Consider the following 22379-nt stretch of genomic DNA (forward strand, 5'->3'; position numbering starts at 1 on the left):
GAATGCTGCCTTTCAGGCAATAAAACTTAACATTTATTACAAATAAAATATTTCACACTGTTCAAACTGCTACACTTGCACTTCACTGAAAATAAACATTGTAAACCAGGGGTGTGCAAAGTGCAGCCCGGGGGCAGCTTGTTTTTTATTGGCCTGTGGCTTATTCTACAAATATACCATAATTCATTATTAATGAGATACAGTATGTTATCAGATATTACATTAATTTGCTTTGTCGTCTATAATACAAAGATTAATTATACCTGTTTCCATATGTCCCTTTTAATCGGTTTCACAAAACTAGGCTTCGTAATTAAATTACTGCATTTCCAGTGCCTCAATTGTACTCAGTAGTTGGATGTTATTGTAAAAATAGCCATTATTTATAATATTTGAAGAAAATCTTTTGCAGTCATGCCCTTGGACGTCATCGAACTCTGTTTCCTTCCTGGAATTGCTTTTCCAGCCACCTTCCCTTGCTGCTTGTTTGTGGGTCCTACTGGCTTCACTTTCGTCTTCAGTCAGTGAAAAGCATCTTCTATTGGCTCAGACCAGATCAGACTGACCACTGACCACTGACCACTGACCATTTAAAAATATTACATTTTCCTTTCAAATAAACACGCAAAAACTCTTATCACTGTACAAACACTAAGTGAAGCAGCACTGGTAAGTACATCCAATATAATAAGATCCTTTCTACTCCAACAGTGGTCAGATGTTAGATAAGGAGGCGCACAGGAAATGGAAACTGCAGAATGAACTGAAATATTTTGACTAGACAAAAAGGAAAACATTTCCAATGAAAATAGGAAAAGGCACAACTCAGCTTATTTCTACCTGAACCAGAAGTGCAACATCAATGCCTTTTCTTTTTTTCTTTACATCTTCATGAACAGAATGTTTTTTTGGGTTTTTTTTTTACATTTTTACCTTTCTCCTTGTTTTCTATTCCATCAAGGAGTTGCACTAAAGTTAGAGTATACATGTATACAGTACCAATACCAGCTATTGAGAAGGATTTTATCAAGCTACACATCTAGCCGACCGTTTGGGCACAGTCATCACGTGTGGTATAAGTGATCAATTTTGCACTCTGGATCCCATCGGGGTCACCAGTGTGGCAGCTGGAAGGACAACGCAGTGGTTCGTCACACCCTGACTTTATTTATCACCTGCCAACAACAGACTGCATGCAAAGACAGGAACGTTTTTCTTGGTGTAAACCACGCCTCCAATCTTACAGCCAACCAGGCGAGAGACATGCCCCCCAATGTCTGCCACACCAGTTACTTTCTCCCAAAAAAGTAACTCAATTAGTAATGGAATTATTCCTCCATGAATGTAATTAGTTACCAGGGAAAATCATTATTGAGTTACTCTTTTGAAAAACCTTCAAATACCAATGACCACATGACCATGCACTCTCTCCACACCTCTGCAGACAGTAACCTAAACCTGTCACTTACAATACCTGTTTCTGGAAAATAACAACGGTTATGGTATCGCTGTTATTTTTAACGCCGTTACTCATAACACTGGTCAAATTTGTTATTTGTACCTAAAGATGCAACATTGGATTGGTCCCAGAAGTTATCTGAAGTCAAACTTAACTTGAAATGCTTCTCTTACCTGGCACCAGGTAAAACAAGTCACAGGAAAAGAAGGATCGCTGAAAGTATTTGTTCTCCACCACATCAGATATTGTTCGGGCTGTACATGATCTAGCCTTCAGATGGCAAGTGAAATAAATACATCAGTATCTGATTTATATTAAATATCGCCTCAGCCGACTGTGTGCTGCAATAACACGAGATGACAGAAAGTGTATAATATGATTACAATGGACTGTCATATAAAAGGGAGAGGGATGTTGTGCTGTTCCTAAATAGTCGGTGCAATGCATTTTTCCAGCACTGTCAAATAAAGACACGTAATGCTGACAATAAAACACGCCTTATGTAATGAAGTAAACGTCAGAAGAAAGTGAAACCTCCATCTTGCTCGCTTGCAATATCCAATGCTGCCACTAGATGACGTAACGTCATCACTAGTGAACAGGTGACTGTGTCTGTTGCCATGGCAATGACGCTGGGCAACGCTAAACGTAAGCAGGTCAGTGAATAAAGTTGATATAATTTGTGATTTTACCTCCATGTATTTATTTGTTTATTGTTGGTAGTAAATAAGAAATATGAAGAACCAATTGGGCTCCTTCTCATCAGCCGAGATGATTCCCGTTGGTTTCCCATGATGCATCGCTTTATTTAGCCTTGTCGCTTAGGGACATGATAGCAACCTGACACAGCCGCCCAGTCGAGCTTTCGGCAGCGTCAGACATGCTCGACGAGGTGCAGCGTCCTTAAAGTGAGCCGCCTGTGGCTTTTGTCCGTTCCATGACAGCTTTACCGTCTCTCGTCAACTTGTCGACGGCCGTGTTGTTTTAGCCACAAGGTAAGCACCCGACTGAACGTACCGGGACTACATTGTTGTTAGCTGCCCGACCAAACCTAGCACAATCAAAGCGTCACACGAGCTTCCCCCTCTGAGGACAAGCTTGTTTCATTGAAAGAATTTCGTCTCATTATATTTAAATGTTGCTTATATTTCAGTTCGGTGTTGACATGCAAATGGGTTTCCTTCACGGATATGGTGATGGCTAAGAGATGCCCTTCATCACGGAATAAAAGATGGTGGTGTGTGTCTAAATCCTCGTAAATGGGTGTGAATTCAATGTAACATTCATTGTAAATAATCATAATAATTTAAGGCGGTGCTCGTGCCTTGTCAAGGCGGACAAACAAAAGCAGGGCGCTATCTTCCCAAATGTAGGTTAAGCTGTACAAAGAAGGCCTTTTGTTTACCAGGGCTGGTATTTAGTTTGGTACCGGTAAAGATGCTCTTCTGGGTGGGTTTGGACCTTGTCTCTTTGGTGTGGTTCTGAGGATGTGTGCCGCTGCTACAACTTGTGGGCTTGGGTGCTGTCCGCATTGCGGGTGCTGAACCTGGAAAAGCACTTCGAAGTACGCAGCATCCAAAGACTGGTTTATACACACCGCGGACACTTCATAAGGCACACTTGATGTAATGGAATCCAGTCTATCAATCAGTGTTGATTTTCACAGCGGTTTTTAATTTTGTTTTAGTCATAGCCAATGACTAAAATGTATTTTAGTTTGTCATCACCTAAATTGATTTAGTTTTTAGCGAACTAAAATATAAAGTATAAAAGATAAGGCTTCTTCCCTTGACACCACCTTCATTTAGGCTGCCTGCAAAGCATCCCAATAATAAAAATCATAATAAAGTAGACCTGCTCTCAGTGAATACAGTGGTTCCCTGCACATTTGTGATTCTTCATTTGTGACCCCGCAAATTTGTAGTCACTGTAAGTTAGTAATAATATATAAATATAAATATATATATATATATATATATATATGTATATAAATATATATATATATATATATATGCATGATTATACAGGTAAAATATACAGCATACATGTACCAGCCCACAATTTTTACATGTTTATGCCTTTGTGCTTCCCTGATTGTTTTTTCGCAAAGCGGTGAGATGCACATTGTTCTGTGTTGTGCTGTGGTATTTTACTTGACCTTTACATATCGTACCAAGAGCAAGCGACTTATTTAGAACATATCCCTCTTTACAAAAGCCAAAGTGTTTCCACACACTGGACGATGATTGTGGCTTAATTATTTGTCGCTTGCCAGCTTGTCCTGTGCCATCCGTCATGCTACGTTTTGTTGTCTGCTGGCGCGTGGCGATGACGTCACAGACAGGCAGAGTGAATCGAGTAACGTTTAACGTCTTTAGCATTAATAGTGCAAAAAAAAAAAACACATATCCATATAAAGCCTGCCGTGCATAAATCCAATAGTTTATTTCCTAGTATCGGGGCTATCAATTGAGTACCTTTTAAATTATGTTATATATATATCGTCCGGAATGGCAACTTGTCGAACACAGATCCATGTAGTTGGATCATAGGAATTTAAATCAATACATCGATGTAGTAGATTAATAGTTTCACCCCTATTAGATATGGTCGGATTTGATTTCTCTCAACATTTTTGTCTCATTTTTATTCATTGACAAAGCCGTCATAGTTTTGGTCAATGTGCATTTGTTTAGTTACTGTCTCGTTTTTCATCAAGGAAAAAAGATCACTGATGAAAACTATGACGAAAATTATTCATCAGTGAAATAAACACTGCTAAGAACTGCATGAGCAATTCTGCCTTTAGACCAGGGGTCTCAACCTCAACTTCCGTGGGGGCCACTAGAGTTAGAATCTGGGTGAGGCTGACCTGCATCCAGTACAAAAAAAGGGTTTCAAGTATGGATGTCCGTTATTGGCTTTTTTTGCTGATAACCAATATGCCGATATTGTCCAACTCTCAATTTCCGATATCAACCTATACACATATGTGTAACATATCTCCTGTCATGGAATTAACACATTGTGGTGACCCACAATATTGTATTAGACATTTCTCTTGGAGATTAATAACGTTATCTTTCTATTTATCTATCTACCTACCTACCAAGTGTACTTCCGTTTCCGGGTCATGAGGTTGTTGTAGCCGTAGACATACTGTATATACGTAGACGCCACATCTACTGTAATGGCTTTACCCAAAGCTGCGATACGTCAACGTCACCGCCATATTGGATGTGTCAAGGCTGTGCTATAAATGAATACAATTTAAATGTACTTACTTTCATAAAGTGCCTTTCTACAAATAAATTTAAGTGAATTCCTCTTGTTTATACATTCACACATACACTAATATACTAACTACTTGTTAGTATATATTAGCGTGTGTGAATGTATAAACAAGGTGACATTGACGTACGGCTCAGCGCTTGTATATGTGGCGTCTACGTATATATGTTTTTGGTTTAATCATTTAGCTAATGCTAAAGAATTGTTGCTTGTTGTTCAGTTGAGTGGAGAGTAAACTGATTGGTGCCACCTACCTCGACTCCTGTCTGGTGAATCGCATCTCCACATTTAATCACCCTTGATGTGGGTAAAAATGTCGACTGACGACAGAGACAACGAGATCGTGCCGGCGCTGCTACAAGCTAACGAGCTAGATAAATTCGGTGCTATCTGCGGCACACCCGCGCCCGTGGTTTCAACATATCAAGCCCAGTTCCGACTGCGAGGAATAACACAGGACGTGACTAAATATTTCCACGTATTGGCGGCGTTGGATGCCTTGATGACAGCAAGTACGGGAGCCCATAGGCCTATGTACAGCAGTTTTTTTTATTATCAGTTTTCGTTATAGGGAAAAACCTGATACCGATATCAACCGCTATTAAATTTTAATGCCAAAACAGGCCGATATTATCGGACATCCCTGGTTTCAAGTATTCCAAAAAAAGTAGAACTGATCCAATCTTTGTTTTTATAAATAACAGTTCAGATCATGAATGGGTTCATCAGAACATTGACCTCTCTTGCCGCCTCTTAGTTGCCAGAGACCTGGCAGTGCTTTCACTTGCACAGCATCACTGAGAGTGCTTCCGACCTCCCAGCATGCCTTACTACACTTGTTTTGTAAAAAGTTGCTAATGTTACGTGTGTATAGTTAATGTAATTTTTGCTTACTATTCCCCGTAGTAGTAGTAGTTACCCTGAGTGTGTTTACTTACTTATTAGCTGTCATTTTTATGTTTGCATTGTGATTGTAAACAATGTTCTGTCCATCAAGTCAAAAACATGACACGTTCTCTCACTCCACAGTACATTCATGCATGTAATCAACACAAGTCCACAGAAAAGTCTACTAATTTATGTGATCTCTCCACCCATGAGCTGATGAATGTTAGCCCACGAGCCTCATTGGCCAGAGCAGTGGAGCAAACTCGCTCAGGCCAGAGAGGCTCGCTGGGGGAGGGGGAGAGTGAGGAGGAAGCGTTGGCCGTCATGCTAACAACAGTGCAGCATGAGTACAATGGCTGTGTTTTTGTGATGCAGCTCATTAAGTAAAAGGTAAAAAATTGTCAGCATTTAGTTAATAGATTGCATGTTAGTGTGAATTGAGATTGTGATTTTTTTTTTTTTATGCAGCCCTACCTCACCGTAGCACTATTTTATTATAATTGTTGTTGACAAGAAAAACAGTAAAGTGTGGGTAAGTTAAATGAGAAGGAATGTGCATGCATTGCAGGAGCATCTGCAAACGCCAAGATGAGGATGGTAGCAACTGGCTAACGTTTTATGCGGCTGCAGTTCATCCATTATTTATGTCTTATCTGGAACATTCAACAGAAGTTGCTTTTTGAACAGGAAAAATGTTGCGTTTCTGCATTCACCACACACTGCATTCCCTTCAAGCGCCACTGTCCTGCATATAATTCTTCCAGTCCGCTGTCACCTTCATGTAATGGCATCACTCATGTTATTGCTGACTGAGGTCATGCCTTTGCAAAAATGGAAATCAATCGAAGCTATTCTAGGAAAGGGCTGGGATGAGAGCTTTGCTCGCACTGCCAGCCTTTACCGGAAGGACTTCCAATTACTCATCAATAATGGATTATCTCCTCAGCCTTTATGGCTCACCAATAACTGTCCTTTTTTCTGTTTGTGTTTTTTGTTAGTATATTATTCTCTTTTCCATTTTAATGTATAGACATTTGAAAGACATCTAGTGGCAGGGACGTGTTATTTTGTATGTTATTCATATTATTGAGCTGTAAGAGTACATGCAAGGTTTTGGGATGTTTTGTTGAAGCACACTCAGCGTATGCAGACAGAGAGGCTTTCGTTGCTCTCAGGAGACCTGTTACAGAGATCAATAAAAATGCTATGCCAAGTTTATTTTCTTTCTGGTAGTGGATGAAGATGTGACTGAGTGCTTCTCCGGGTTGGCTCTGGAGACATGCACATCCAGTGAATGGGGCTGGGGGTGGAAAAGAAAGATGTAGGTTTCTTGTAGACTGCTCTCCTTAAGTGGGCTTTACTTTTGTTTGTTTATTGTAGGGAGAGGCATAAAGATTGATTCATTGATCATTAAGAATTTGGTTATGTAGAATTGATTGGTCATTAATTACATCTTGAGGCAAAATGGAGTGCACAACTTGGCTCCAACCAGCAGAGGTTCTGTTCTGTTAAGTCAGTCTCAACCAGTTTGAGGTCCAAAGAAAAATATGTCAGCTATGGGAAGTTGAGCTACATCCACAAATACCTCCACTAGGGTACAACCATACTAACCAATTTGGATAGATACATAATCAACTAAAATTGTATTTATCCATTCATTTGCTATACCGCTTGTCCTCATTAGGGTCACAGGTAAGCTGGAGTCTATTGCTTCCTAAATGGATTGTTAGCGATCAGTTTGGCAAAACTTGTTTTCTTGACAGTTTTTACCACCACATCCCAAAATACTTGCTTGAAATGCCGTGATTGCTCTTGACATTCATCTTGTTTTTTTGCCATTTTTCCTTGTGTTTTGGATGGAATTAGCCATGGCATCAGCCAACGTTACGCTGGAGAATCAGCTGCACAGTGCACAGAAAAACCTACTCTTCCTCCAGCAGGACCATGCCAACACGCTGAAGGGGCTGCATGCAGAGATCCGCCGATTACAACAGCAATGCACAGGTGATTCTTCTTTTCCACCTTGCTTTGGGAATCTCCTTTAGTAACAACAGGTGTCCCAAGGGACCGTATGGCACATCTGCAAACAGATGTAGAATTAGAGCGGAACCTTAGTCTGTTCAGGAATCTGGTTGACTTCCAATTTTCAAAACAATTTTTCCCCCAAAGTTTTGAGAATCTTGAGCATAAAATTATGTGAAAAGACAATTTTCTTAAATCATCACAATCATACAAGTGTAGTATAATGGTACAAGCTTTCGGCCCAGGAACACCCAGCCATTGGAGATGTACAAGGCCAGTTCCAGGCCTGAATAAATGGGAGGGCTGTGTCAGGAAGGGCATCTGGTGTAAAAACTAGGTATGCTTCAATCGATCGACCACCAATATGCTGATAAATGCCTTTCAGCGGCGATCACAAAAGCCGATCACCTCTGGCTAGTACTGTTGCGACTCTGATGTGCAGTGTAGTGTCTTGCTCTAACGTCTTGGATAAACCCACCTTCCTTCACACTGTACAGGCGTGCCAAAGCCAAAACAAACATATCTGCTCTGTGGAACTTACCTGCCATCTGTGAGAGTGATATAAAATTAAAAACATCCTCACGCTCAATCCTTCCCTCACTTGTGAACAACACCCCGAGATACGTGGACTCCTTCACCTGGGGAAAGACCTTGCTCCCAACCCGCAGGGTGCAATCCACAATCCACCCTTTTCCGACTGAGAACCATGGCCTTGGATTTGGAGGTGCTGAGTCTCATCCCAGAAGCTTCACACTCATCTGCAAACCACCCCCAGTGAACGCTTAAGATCCCAGCCTGATGACGCCATCAGGACAACATTGTCCGCAAATAGCAGAGAAGAGATCCCAAAGCCCCCAAATTGGACCCTCTCAACGCCTTGGCTGCACATAGAAATTCTGTCAATGAAAATTATGAACAGAATTGGTGACAAAGGGCAGCCTTGGCGGAGGCCAGGCTCGGCTTACTGCTGGCAATGGGAACCAGGCTCCTGCTCCGGTTGTATAAGGACCGAATGGCACGTAGTAGTGCACCAGCAATCCCGTACTCCCGGAGCACAGCACACCACGAGGGACATGGTGGAATGTCTTTTCTAAGTCTACAAAGCACATGTAGACCGGTTGTGCAAACTCCCATGTGTCCTCCAGCACCCTTGCAAGGGTGTAGCGCTGGTCCAGTGTTCTGCGACTCGGACGAAAACCACATTGCACCTTCTGTAACCGAGGTTCGACTAACACTCGTACCCTCCTCCTCAGTACCCTGGAATAGACTTTCCCAGGGAGGCTGAGGAGTGTGATCCCCCTATAGTTGGAACACACCCTCCAGTCACCCTTCTAAAAAAGGGGGACCACCACCCCGTTCTGCCAGTCCAGAGGTACTGTTCCCGACTTCCATGCAATGTTGAAGAGACGTGTTACCCAAGACAGGCCCTCAACATCCAGAGCCTTGAGGAACTCGGGGCCAAACTCTTCCACCTCTGGAGGTTTGTCACTGGGGAGTTTTTTGGACTACCCCAGATACCTCAACCACGTTGATGAAACTGGCCGTGTTCGTATCCTCAGACTCTGCTTCCTCTTTGGGGTATGTCAGTGGGATTAAGATTGACTTTGGCAACCTTTAACGAGAAAAGCCAAAAGTTGACAACAATTGTAAATATAAAAACAATAAAATGACAAAGAGCTGCGTTGCAGAAGCAACTACTCATTATTTAACATTCCGAACTGTCACACCTGTGAAAAGTTACCCACTTTTAATAGTAAAACAAAAAAGCTTGCTGAACTGAACTTTTGAGTTTTTGCTCAACGATAGAGGCAGATTTTTTGGTGATGGAGATGGTGATTATTTGTGTGAAATGCACCCAACTGTTGTGACTTCTATCTGCTAACAGCCCATTTTCATAAAACTACATCCCTGTAAGACAGGAATTGTCCAAACCTTTTTCCCAGAGGGTCGCACACAGAAAAATGTAATCATTAAAGATGCTAAAACCAATCTAATGTAGGTCAACAAAACATTTGCATCTTAGCTTTGTGTTATAGTGTAATATCTAATAATATATTGCATTAATAATGAATTCATGTTTTTTTTTTGGTCCTGTCTAGCCATTAGGGCAGATAGTATTGTGGATCTAAATGCCCTTATGTGCTCAACAGATTTTCTCTGCCAGGGAATTCGTGTTATTGTTACAGTATGCAGAGGGCAGAGGGCCAATGAAGTTAATCGTTAATCGTTCCTTTTTCATTAGTTATATGGCATGATAATGAGAATACATCTATCAAAAGCAATAAACTTTAATTTGTTATGGTTATGGTTTAATTGACTTTGAACATGCATACAGCATACATTGAATGATTCATGTTACAAGTCACAGTTCCACATGTTTGAAAATGAGTAGGAAGAATCAGAGCTCACGAGTATTTCTCAGGAGTATTTAACATTGTAATTGGAATGTCAAGAGCTTTTAAATAAATTAAACAAACAAAAAAAGACAAAAAAAAACACAATGAAAATAAAATGGACTCTTATAGAAAAAATTGCACTTGAAAAATCATAATCATAACCAAAACAATAAAAAATAGACTCTGTCTCTGTTAAGAAAAAAAACACACCAATAATAACCACACATACACACACAGTTATGTAGTGTATTGTTAAACTAATGTAGGGGGTCATATTTGAGCTGGACCACATATCTGTGGTGGGAGAGTAAAATGCAATGTTTCTGATGCCTTTCAAAACGTCTTCTTTCACTCTGTTATAGAGTTCAGCAAGTGCTGTTTGTGACATGTACATGTACGTTCTCCCAGGCAATTCGTGCTCTGTCAAACATTTCTAACATTTCCCGAAATGTTGGCTTTTCAGCAGTATTGAACGGTTGCATTTCTTTTGCAATGTAGCGAGTCTGCCTGTGAGCGCGCACCATTTTGCACTGTTTGTCTATATTTACTTTGCCGACCAAATGCCTCAGTCAGCGTCGTATCGCCCCTCCTCCTCGTCACTACTTTCAAAAAAATTGCGACGTATCGGTTGGTCTGTGTTCACGTGCTCACCTTGTTCATTCTGTTTAAAACCGAAATACTCCCACACCGGGGCTGTGGCATTCGCCTTAGAAACCATCGTTTCTGTGCCTTCATTCATGTTAGTGTTAGCGAGGGTTCACTCTCTCCGTTCATTCCACTGGGGCACCAACGCACACAGACAGATGCTGAGTGAATCCTCTTGTCATTCAGCCTGTGTGATAAAGAGAGACGAAACTTACAAGCAAGCATGCACATGTGATTCCTACCTTAACAATCCATACAATAAGTGTCACTTTTTTGTGTTTTTTAACAGACCTGACGTACGAGCTCACTGTACGAAGCTCCGATCCTTCAGGTAAGCTAACATCAGTAAGCACATTCCTCTATTTCTGCATCTCTACAGTCTTTTAGGGCGTGATGTCATCTTTATCATTTAAGCTACAGTACGTACAGTACGTCTCTTTGCCGGTATGAAATAGTTTACACGGTGTACAGCATCTGAAAGACTGCAAGGGCCGTCTCCAATGTCTGTCTGTATCCCAGTGACACATCGTCACCACCCAGGAAGCATTTGCATTGTGGGACTCCTCATTGTTCATTAGATCTGTCTGTTCATTGCCAACTGCCCCTCCCCCACGTTGCCATGGCCGTGACACCATGTGACTTGAACATTGATACTGGCTGGCAATACAGTTGTCAAAACAGCCAGGGAGACTCCACTCCAGCTTTTTTATGTACTGTATATATTTGTGTACAGCCTCATCTGGAAACATGTCATGTCCCACCACATGTTCTAGGCTTTATAACATGAACCGGCCCACATTTGATAGACTATCATTAGAGGCTGTAGAGAGAGGCACTATCATGTCACTGTGGGACATCAGAGGTTAGAGTGCAGGAAATGAGATTATCTGTCGCAACTCTAATGTACAGCTTGCAATGTGCTCAACCTCTATGCTACTCTTAATTCGCCTGAAAACATGCCACCCCCGCCCCACTTAGAAACGTGTGTGTCATCTAATCATTCCAATATAGTTGATTTTTTTTTTCCATTTTAAAATGTGATGCAAACACTGAAATCACTATACTGTCTTACTTTATGATTAGGATTTGACATATAAGCAGCATTAATGGCTGCAAAAGAGTGTGCTTGGGTGGGGCAGAGCCCTGTTGAATGAGCTGCAGCGAAGGTCACCAGAGAGGAGGTTCTTGATGTAATGTGAGCCAAGAGCTTTCTGAACACTGCACTTTAGTCTCCATGCAACCGTACTCTGGCAGTGTACTTATGTGTTACATAATGATGTGTTTGTCACCTTACGGTGCCTTCACTACAATTCTCCTTACTCTTGCACAGATCACTTGATGGGTTTGTAAACTTTGCTGATAACTATATGGATAATCTGCTCGGCTACTGTATACCAGCCAAACGCACCTTAAGGTGTGACCTAAGGTGCGCTTTATGTTATAGGTGACAATGAAATAAGCGGAATAGCTAATAATACATCTCATTAATAACGCATTAATTTTATTCTTACAGTATGCCAATAGCTGATACAAAATGAGCTGCGGCCTGAAAGTGCCCCCAGGTCTCACTTTGGACACCCCTACCAGATGGGGATGTCAAAGCAAGTAAATTATCATGCAAAGATTTCAAATTTCAAAATATGAGATGCACCTTCCCTTAGGGGAAGGCTTAAGGTGAGGTGCTGCAACTTTACAAAAATAAAGAAAAACTTCTAACTTCCTACTGTGAGAGAGAAGACACTGCATTAAGGGCTGAAAAGTCCAGAAAATCAGTTTAACGAGGGCTAAAGATTTTTGATTAAAAAGTTTGTGGTATAAATGTTGGTTGGGTATATATATATAGCAATGTCTGTTTGTCCAGCTATCTATCGGATCTATAATGTAATATTTAGTGTGTGTACAGGTGACCTCGGTTCATGGCATTCTGTGTTACAATGTTTCATGTTTACGAACACATGCCCATGAATTAATTAAAAACTTTATTTTGGTCGTTAAACAAAAGACTCACTCAAGAACTACGTACAATGCTCGTCGGCAGTGAAAGAATACAGTGTGCTCAATATTGGCCGCACTTGTCTTAATCGCTTGATTGTCGCGACCATCATTATGGATAAACATTGTAACGTCTACCTGGATGTTGTAAAGATGACGAGGATGTGCAATTAACACTCTTTATTGCAAAAACAAAAGAGGCTACTGTCGGCCGAACCACGTCAAAACAACCTCAGCACCCTCATCTGTCCCCTCTGCAAGCAACTGTTCTCCTCGGTATGCACCCACTGTCAGGACTCATGTCACATTCACAGATTGCCAAAGTGTCGGAACACACATAACTCTTTAACACTACACATAACTGCCAGGTCCCTATAGCATCCTTGAGCATGTTAAAGGATCTCCTCCTTATGAAAACAACAGTAATAAGCAGCATAGTGTTTTTTTGCAGTTTTTTTTAATGGTTTCATTTAATTATTTTATTTAGTGTTTTTATTACTGCATTTTATGTCATTCGTGTGTTCTCTGTGCAGTGTGAGTGACATGACTGTTTTTAGGTATGAGTTTTGACTTACACAAAATTTCAACTTACAATGCGTTGTAGGAACAGAACCCTTTCGTAACCCGGGGACCATCTGTACCATATTAAATGGGAGTTTGTTGGAAGAGGGACAGTCCCGGCTGTTTTATATAACCAAAGAGTTTGTTTCTCACCACAGCCAAATGGCCGCAGTTAGTTTGGTTCAATGATTGTGTTCACTGCTGACGGAACAATCCTTATCAAAGCTGCAAACTAGAGTTTGATTCAGAAAGACCAACTTTGTTTCATGTGTTGTTGTGTTGTCAAATTGTGACATACATTGTCGTAACTGCTTCATATCACTCGTGCAGACAGCGGTGAGGTGCGATGCAGAGAACTGCAAAGAAGGTGTGAGGAGCTGGAAGCAGAGCTGAAGAAGAAAGAGGAGGAGAACACAGAGCTGCTCAGGGATCTGGAGCAGAAGAATGCCATGATCTTTGTTCTGGAAAATACTATCAAGGAGAGGGAGAAGAAGTACCTGGAGGAACTGAAGATGAAGAGCCACAAGCTGGCCGTTTTGTCGGGGGAATTGGAACAGAGAGCGAGCACCATCGCTTACCTCACATCACAGCTTCACGCCACGAAGAAAAAACTGCTGGCAGGCAGCTCCTCAGAGGGAAGCCCAAACGTCAGCCCAGTCACGTCTTTCAAGCCCACGCCTCCTCCACCCAAAGACAGGCAGCCTGAAACCCCACGCCGCCGCATGAGGAAAAGTCTCTCCCAGCCACTTCACCCCGAGTTGACAGAGGTGTACCGCCTCGGCCCAGACGGTAAGCGAGTGGTCCTGCGAGACACTGTGGACGCTATGCCCGACCCGACTCCCTTCCTGCAGGCAGGGAAAGAGTCTCCCGAGCTGCAGGTAGTGCGAGAAAGACCTGCTGTTATCCCCCCAATCGCCTCCGAACGCCCCCCCGTGCCTCCCCTGGGAGCTACTGCCAGCCCTCGTCACAGCCCAGCTCGAGACCGCCAGTACAGGGCTCACGTTGGAGTGGCCCACCGCATCCCCCACGGAACCCCTCCCTTGGCCCCACCCCAGGCAGAGCTGGAGACTCTAGCAGTGGACCAGGTGAATGAAGAAAAGGTTGTGAGAAAGCGTTCTGGAGCTGATAGGACAGTTTAAAGCTGTTACACTTGCACATGAATGCGCACACATATATACAATAAGGGGCAGAAAGAAGCCCAACCCACTGTGTAGCCTGCTTTATACGCAACACTGCAACGTGAAAAGAAAATGACATCATGTATTTCATCTTCATGCACATTTGAAAAAGGACTACTGCGAAGCATGCCAAATGTTTCTTATAAGTGTTGTATTATACACGCATTATACTGTGCTGTGTGGCGCATTCAACAAATCCTCAGCCAAATATCTGCATCAGTGCCTGCTAGGTGCAAACACGCACACGCTGTGTAGTGTAGTCACGGAGAACATCTCTACGTATTGTTTTTCTTTTCAACAGACTGTGTAACAAGACGTCTGCAGCCGCATAGGTTGACATTCCAGTGATTCAACTAATACTTTCTGAATGTCTTTTATCCGCCCGCTTGCAATATCAGTATAACAATACAGTACTGTAAGTTGCATAATCGAGGTGAAAGAGACGTCCTTTAGCTTTCTTTGCTGAACTGGCAACAGCACATGTATTTATGCTTCAATTCAATGCAAGCTGAAGGTCATCAACACACTGACTTGTGTGTACATGCAAGAGTGTCTTTCTGGAGGGGAAGAAGCTGGAAGATAACAGATGGAAGTTTCAGCAAAACCATCTCCATGTTATTTGTGATTTTAAAAAAGGGCATTTTTAAAAGCACTGCTCCAATAGGATGTTGTGATAATTATACTTTATAAAGTCTGTACATTTGTAAGGGATTGCTTTTTTTTTATTTATTAGAGAATACAACAACACCTCAGATGGTAATTATTGTCACTTTATATCCTGCTGTTCATGTTAACACCTGTCCTCCAATAATCCATACAATAAAGCAATGCTTTTTTGTTTGCCTACTCCTTTCTGTAATAAGCTATGGCATTCAAGAACATGAGCAGCACGGTGGAGCATGTAGATAGCGTGTCTTCCTCAAAGCCTGTTCTCGGTTCAGACCTCCTTGTGCTTGTGTAGGTTTCCTCACACAGTCCAAAAGCATGCATGTGACTGAAGTGTGATTACGATTGTTGGTTTATATGTGCCCTGTGATTGACTTGTGACCAATCCAAAGTCAGGTGGGATAGGCTCCAGCTCACACATGGCCCTCAATCGATCATTAACTTTCCCATTTCCCAATTAATCAGTCAAGGAAATTAAGTTGAATGCGTTTCCTAAATTGCACCAAAAAGATCAACACTAAGGTTAGTAATGAGCTGTTGCTGCAAACCAGCCGTGCTCATACAATATTATCTTCACATATTTGACAATTCACAATGTAGAGCAAGAGAACTACATGTAAATACAATATATAGACTAAACTAGATACAACTGACTCCAATATCTTGCAGATTTTTTTCCCCAGAAGAGTGAAATCTGTTTTAGGTTTAATGGGGTATGACTAGTGCTAGTGAAATAAGTGGGAAAAAAACATTTTTTGATAGCCAAAGTATAAAATCTAAAGTGCACACGAGTGACCCCTGGTGGCCCAACCGATGCACATGCTTGTTTAAACCAGCCTCCATGTTGTTACTTATATCAGGTCCCACCTATGCACATGCTTAGTTAAACCAGCGTCCACAGTATAAGTATCAAACAAAAAACGATTGTTTTAGCCTATAAATTCAATTCCACAGGATTTTTACCAAAATCACATCTGACAAAAATGTACCTTTTTCTGTTTCTTGAAGATCACGTTTGTATGGCCTCATCTTTGCCATTTATTTTTGTCCCATATCTTCAGTGTGGATGCATAAACTGCAACAACTACTTTAAAGGGGGTAAAAACCAAAATTACAACGAGCAGGCAGTGAGTGCATCAACACAGCTCAGCACATATGATCTCCAACATTACATTTCATTAAAATACATTTTATTTGCAGAAAAAAAAATATTTAAACTCACTTTAGGCTTCTTGAGCTTTATGGGTATGCTTCAGTGAGACTAGACATCATCTGTGTGGTTTATACATGATTCATTTTGGCAAATGTAGATCCATATACTGTAGATGGCCACTAGACACTCCACAGGACACCCAATACATAACATTTACATACAACTACACACATCAAGGACAAACCCTAGTCTTCCTCGGTCAAAAAAAGTGGTGGCATACCAAAGAGAATGTTGCATACATAAATATTTACTTTTGACTTGAGGCTTCAGATCAAGATGAACTGTAACAATACATGCTATATTGCTTAATGAAAAGGTCACTTTAAAAAAAATCCTCTTTGGCATGCATCCACAGCAAAGGCATTTAGTATTTAGATTAAAGGAAGTAAAGTGCCTTGTTTCCATCCTGATCTACAATTTTACACCTGTCTTGTTTGTAACAAGTTATAGTTCTGCTTCTAGCTAAAAACTTACATGGAGGTGTAAATGCAAAAATTGGAGGTTGCCACGCTCTTTTTGAACCAACACTGTGTAATCCTTGTGCTGGAACCCTGAACAGATGGGAGAAATTAAGTCGTAATATCTTCATAACATGAAAAACCAGTGCAAAATAACAGCACACCTGAATCCTAGAGAGTGAGCTGCTCCAGTTGTTCCTCTAGATGCTTAGTACTAACATTCAGGTCACCATGAGGGATGGCGGGCAGCAAATCCAGTAGGTCGTCACATGGGATGTTTGGCAGGTGCTCTGGTGGAACTTCGGGATTTGGCATGGATTCATCCAATAACAATTTCAGTTCTTCCTCCAACTCATCTACGTCTTCATCTTTAAAAAAATATATAATAAAAAAAGATGTATTAAATGTATCTTTAAATAATAGCCTCTGCTTAGATGCTGTGTTTAATGTCCACTTAAACAATAAATAGCTCCCCTCAAATTGATGTAAGAAATCACTCACTTCAATAATACACCACAGGTCGAACAAAACATCGGCATGGTCTCACAACCACAAAGTATACGCAAATCTGAATAGAAGTAATATCGAAAAAGCTCCTTCCAGGTGACAGACAGGTGTGTCCATCATAAGTGACTGTTGAGCTTCTTAAAACATGATGTTTATTTGGACATTCATTTTGTTAGAATTACTTATCATTTGTTACACAGTTAGGCTTTCATGACATCTTTTAATCCGGTACAACGACTTTTTATGTACTGTGGAGAACATTCTGGAAAACATTTGTTATTTCATTTCATTTGGCGTCTTTTACTATGATGAAACAAACACCATTTCTTTAAAGCAGGCCTTGTCGTCTGCATTATTATAATGTGAACAATATCTATAAGTTAACCAGAACACATACCTGTGCATAAACCTTGCCATGCAATTAATCACAGCCCTAATTTGTATAAATGAAGGATTACTTAAAATAAATGCCTAATATCCTCTGTAGTTGCGTAATTAAACACCATCTCAGCAAATACAGTAGGTGATTTTATATGAAAGTGTGCTGTGAAGAAATGTCATCAAACCTGCACTGGTCACTGCTCCACAAATGGTTTGGTTGACCTCATCTTGTTTGTCACATAACTGGTAAAATGACAGAAGATTTTTTATTAGGTTGAAAAACTGCCTAATATAAAGTTTCTAACTAACACTTACCTCCTGGATTTGATCAACAAGGCTTTCAGCGTGTTCGACCGTCACGTCCTTGAGAGAGAACCTGAGGCTGGCCACTCCTGCTTGGTATGCTTGTAAAACCTACACAGGACACACCTCCAGCAATGAAGCAACCTCAAAGATTGTTTGGTATTCTTGGGCGTCTAAGGACTTACCATTTCATCAGTCTGTGACTGGGCTATTCTGTCCAGGATTCCTCTGATGGACTCAAGCTGGCCAAACAAGCCATCTGCTCTCTTTTCTCCTCTTTTCCGCGCTCTCAAACACCTCAATGCCTGTTGGACAGCAAATTGAAAAAGTGAATCTGATGAGTTTTTGTGGCTGCCTTTAATAAAATGTGTGTTTTTGCAAATATTCACCTGTGCTTTCTTCCCTTCCTGAAGGAGAACTCTTGCTTCCTCTTTGGAACTGAGCACGGTTCATGTAGAACAAACTAGTGATTACACTTTCTATCAGAGATTGTGTGTAAATGCTGACGTTCCATGGTATTATGGCAAGCCAAAGAAAGAAATCGCTTGAGGACTACACCACCATATATTAAATACCCACATGATTGTTCAAAATACGATGAATTGACTTTACAGATTTTAAAAAGCAGACAGTATGCTCAAGCAAATGAAAACGATATTAGCTGATGTACTTATCAGCCTCCAGGCTCAGTTTCTCCAGCCTCGCCTCCAGCAGTTTCTCACTACGCTGTAGCTGGTAGATGCCGATCTCTACGTCATTGACTGTGGAGATGCGACCTTGTCCTGGCTGGCAAAACTTTACAATCTATAAAAAAAGACACAAGAGTGAGCTAGAAAAATAAATATTCCTCTCATGGTGTTGAATGAGCAGTGGTTTGTGGACTGATCAATTACGGCTGTTTTTCCCATATTAATTTTTCTGTGGTGGCTAGGATTGGGTATCGTTTGTATTTGAACAATTTTGGTTCCAACTCCTCATTCTGAGTCTGGTTCCTAACAAGTCTTGCTTCCGAATCTTTTAAAAGGCAGGGTCATAAAGGTTTGTATCGTTTAAATGACGGTGCTAACCAGAGTTCTTTTTGGTTGAAATATCTGAACTTGGACCGCAAGGTGGCCAAGTGGTTAGCATGTTGGCCACACAGTCAAGAGATCGGGAAGACCTGGGTTCGAATCTCCGCTTGCGCATCTCTGTGTGGAGTTTGCATGTCCTCCCCATCCGTGTGTGAGTTTTCTACAGGTACTCCGGTTTCCTCCCACATTCCAAAAACATTCATGTTAGGTTAATTGGAGACTATAAATTGTCCACAGGTATGAATGTGAGTGTGAGTGATTGTCTATATGTGCCCTGTGATTGGCTGGCAACCTGCCTCTTGCCCGAAGTCAGTTGGGATAGGCTCCAGCATGCCCCCATAAGACATCCATTGGTGTATTTCTTCCGGTCGGTAGACATCGATATTTAAAAAATGTGAACAATCGATTGACAATCGAATAGGGATGTCCAGATCATGAGCACATTGCAAAACTGTTTAATGGCAAAGTTGCTGAGAGCACTGCCAACATTTCAATTGCACTTTATTTACAAAGTGTGCTCATTTGTCATTAAATACAAGTGTCACGTTTGAATAGAACACATAAAAATACTAAGAGTTAGGGCTGGGTGATAGATCAATATTTTTAAAATATCAATATTTACTTTGAGCATGATATCAAAACCAACCATATTGTTGATATCGATATAGACTGGATTTGCGCTGTATCTCCCTCATCCCTGCATGAAGGAGGGAGGGAGGAGGGGTGAAGCAGAAGCCAGGCGACTCCAATCGAAGCAACAGCATTTGCCGTGGAAGAATTAGTCAGCAAGGAATAAGCTGTAGCTCAGTATTGCGGAGGTACTTCGGATTCAAAGCACAAAAAAATATTTTTCACCACCTTAAAACTTGGCACAAACACCTATACAAGGAATGTGTGAAGCTGCACGCTCCTGTTGCGTCCCTCATTAAAGGAAAAGCAAAGTAGTGTGCTATTATAAAGAGGTGTCCCATGACATTTCTAAGATATGGTCCCTTTGCAACAGTGGAAAAAAACGCTTTAAAAACCTGCTGAAAATGATGGACTCGCGATGTCCAGAGAGCTTCGCAGTCAAAATTATTTAGCGCTACTCACTTTTGGTCTCACATTGCATCCTGGCCAATTATGCAAATTAGACAATGACGTAATTATGCCCCCCACATATAGACTGCAGTCCTTTGGGTTTACCTTCTCGCCCTCGTGCAAGGAGACCATCACTTGTTTGTCCCTCTGCAGCTGCAGGAGAGCCATGCACAGAGTGCTTTCATCAGCACATACACTGGAGGTGAGCGTACACAACTCTTGAAATGACAGGATAGAGCGGCTTGCAAATTCACTCCTTCGGTAGATCCTGAGTACTTCAGCTGCTTTCTCCTGGAAAGAACAGCACACCGTGGCATTATGTATAAAAAAAATAAGAAAGCCAAAATCTGCTTCAGTTAAAACAATAATGTCATGCATGGTGCATTACCACTCAGGTAACAAAAGTACAGGATAATGGCTCTAATCTTTCTAAACTTTCAGACTCCTAGTAGTCTACTCTTCATTTATATTTATCTACTGATGCAGGTGCAAAAGAATGGCAGTTGCGTTACAAACCTTCACCAGTTCAATGACAACATAAGACTCCTCCAGAGGTACCCGGTTGCTTCCCAACAGAGAGGAGAAGGTCCATTTCAGAGGCTTCACCAGCAGGAGGCCAACACCCCAAGACAACCAGCCACAATCCACATTGGCAGCAAACTCAGACTCCCTCTGAAGCTTCCCACATCTGGATGACGTGAACAGAAAATGTTCTGACAATGACATCTATATTAAGCTACTGTAGTCAAGCCAGTCCTCATTCTGGAAAAACTCTATAGAGGTGTTGCAAAACCTGTTAAATTTTGGTGAGGATGTGGGTAAAAATGTGGATGCAGGAATTTATTTTCACAATGTGGGTTACCAGTGTATCAACTGAACTGTCCCATCCACCCACCAGAATCATAACGGCACCACGGGTCTGTTCATCAGCCTCCAGTGCTGTGGGCCAATACAAAAGTAAATGGCTGCAAATGGCCCCCGGGCTGCACTGTAGATGTCCCTGCTCTAAGCCCTGTATATAATGTGCCTCTCACACGTTACATAATTAAATAATTATAGGCATACTGCACACAATACTGTACTTTCAAAATATGCATTGTACAGAATATCACGTCTTGTCAAAGTATCTTCCTGCTGGAAAATGTTGAATGAACTGACTTGTCAGACAGTGCCCGGCAGTACTCATCAAACAACTTTCTAAGGGCAAATAGGTGTGGATCTACTGTAAAGCATGTCAACATAACAAATACTACTACTACTACTACTACTACTATTACTACTACTACTACTACTACTACTACTACTACTACTAGACTGTAGTAGTAGTACATTTACCTTGCCAAGGACTGGATGACAGTTGCCAAGCCCAGGGGTAATCTTTCTTTCCTCCTGAAGGTCTTGTTGAGATCCTGCAGATTGACACACACGGATCGACGATCCCGGCAGCTTTGTAGGACCAGACCCGTCCAGAACTCCATTTTACTGTCCCAGTCCGTTGTGTTCACGTCGCGGGTCTCTTTGAAGTCCGAGAAGAGAAAATTCATCCGCTCGTCGTCGTTCCATTCGGGTGGCAGGGTGACTTCGGTGGAGCTCGACATGTTTGAAGCTTGCGTCTCAAATCCAAGCGAGCTCAAAACAACGTTCTCAGTGTTGTGACAGTCCGTTCAGGTAGCTAGCTATCGGCTGTTCATGGTTAGCTAGCTATATTCAAAACGAACTGTGAGTCCAACCAGCGAGAACAACACAACAAAAACCACGGGCGGCTGCAATAAAGTCCTTGAAATGTGTTAACTTAACGTAAATTAAATGTAAATGAAACACTGACAACAAGCTACTCACCGTGGTAAACTACTATGACAGTTTGCTAACACGGGTTGTTGTTTTGTGGTACAGTCCATCTCGCACACACCGATGAATGCGGAGCTAACGCCCCAATGTGCATGCATGTCGTTTCCACCCACACAAAGACCCTGATGAGCAAAGCAAGCGCACGACAACTACTTCTTTAGAATAGAGCGCTTGCGCAGATTTTGCGCATATACTATCGCTGTTCACTAGTGGTGGGCGATACTACACCTACTTTGTATCGATTCAATAACATGTAACTACAGGCTTAGTATCGCCGATACCGATCATTTTTACCTGAACAACGGTATATTATATATAACATTGCAGACTACAACTACATTAAATAAACACGTTGTACGTGACAATCAACCAAAAACATTTGCGTCTGTGTAGAAGATGAGGAGCGAAACGTCCGACACCT

The 22379-nt window shown here is 41.5% G+C and overlaps 2 protein-coding genes across 2 annotated transcripts; one reads left to right on the forward strand and one right to left on the reverse strand.

Moving 5' to 3' along the window:
* The first annotated feature begins 2283 nt into the window (after positions 1 to 2283).
* Positions 2284 to 16098, forward strand: ccdc92 (coiled-coil domain containing 92). The gene is made up of 4 exons (XM_054774349.1): positions 2284 to 2454; positions 7505 to 7642; positions 10991 to 11032; positions 13585 to 16098. Exons 2-4 carry the CDS (start codon positions 7507 to 7509, stop codon positions 14391 to 14393), a joined length of 987 nt encoding a protein of 328 aa, XP_054630324.1. The 5' UTR covers positions 2284 to 2454; positions 7505 to 7506; the 3' UTR covers positions 14394 to 16098.
* A 280-nt stretch (positions 16099 to 16378) lies between these two features.
* Positions 16379 to 22043, reverse strand: chmp7 (charged multivesicular body protein 7). The gene is made up of 10 exons (XM_054774348.1): positions 21446 to 22043; positions 20627 to 20798; positions 20216 to 20401; positions 18631 to 18764; positions 18350 to 18398; positions 18146 to 18265; positions 17973 to 18071; positions 17843 to 17900; positions 16934 to 17137; positions 16379 to 16862 (listed from the first exon to the last, which is right to left on the reverse strand). Exons 1-9 carry the CDS (start codon positions 21706 to 21708, stop codon positions 16941 to 16943), a joined length of 1278 nt encoding a protein of 425 aa, XP_054630323.1. The 5' UTR covers positions 21709 to 22043; the 3' UTR covers positions 16379 to 16862; positions 16934 to 16940.
* Between the last annotated feature and the right edge of the window lie 336 nt (positions 22044 to 22379).

The sequence above is a fragment of the Dunckerocampus dactyliophorus genome, chromosome 4 (assembly GCF_027744805.1).
Source record: "Dunckerocampus dactyliophorus isolate RoL2022-P2 chromosome 4, RoL_Ddac_1.1, whole genome shotgun sequence".
Taxonomy (NCBI): Eukaryota; Metazoa; Chordata; class Actinopteri; order Syngnathiformes; family Syngnathidae; genus Dunckerocampus; species Dunckerocampus dactyliophorus.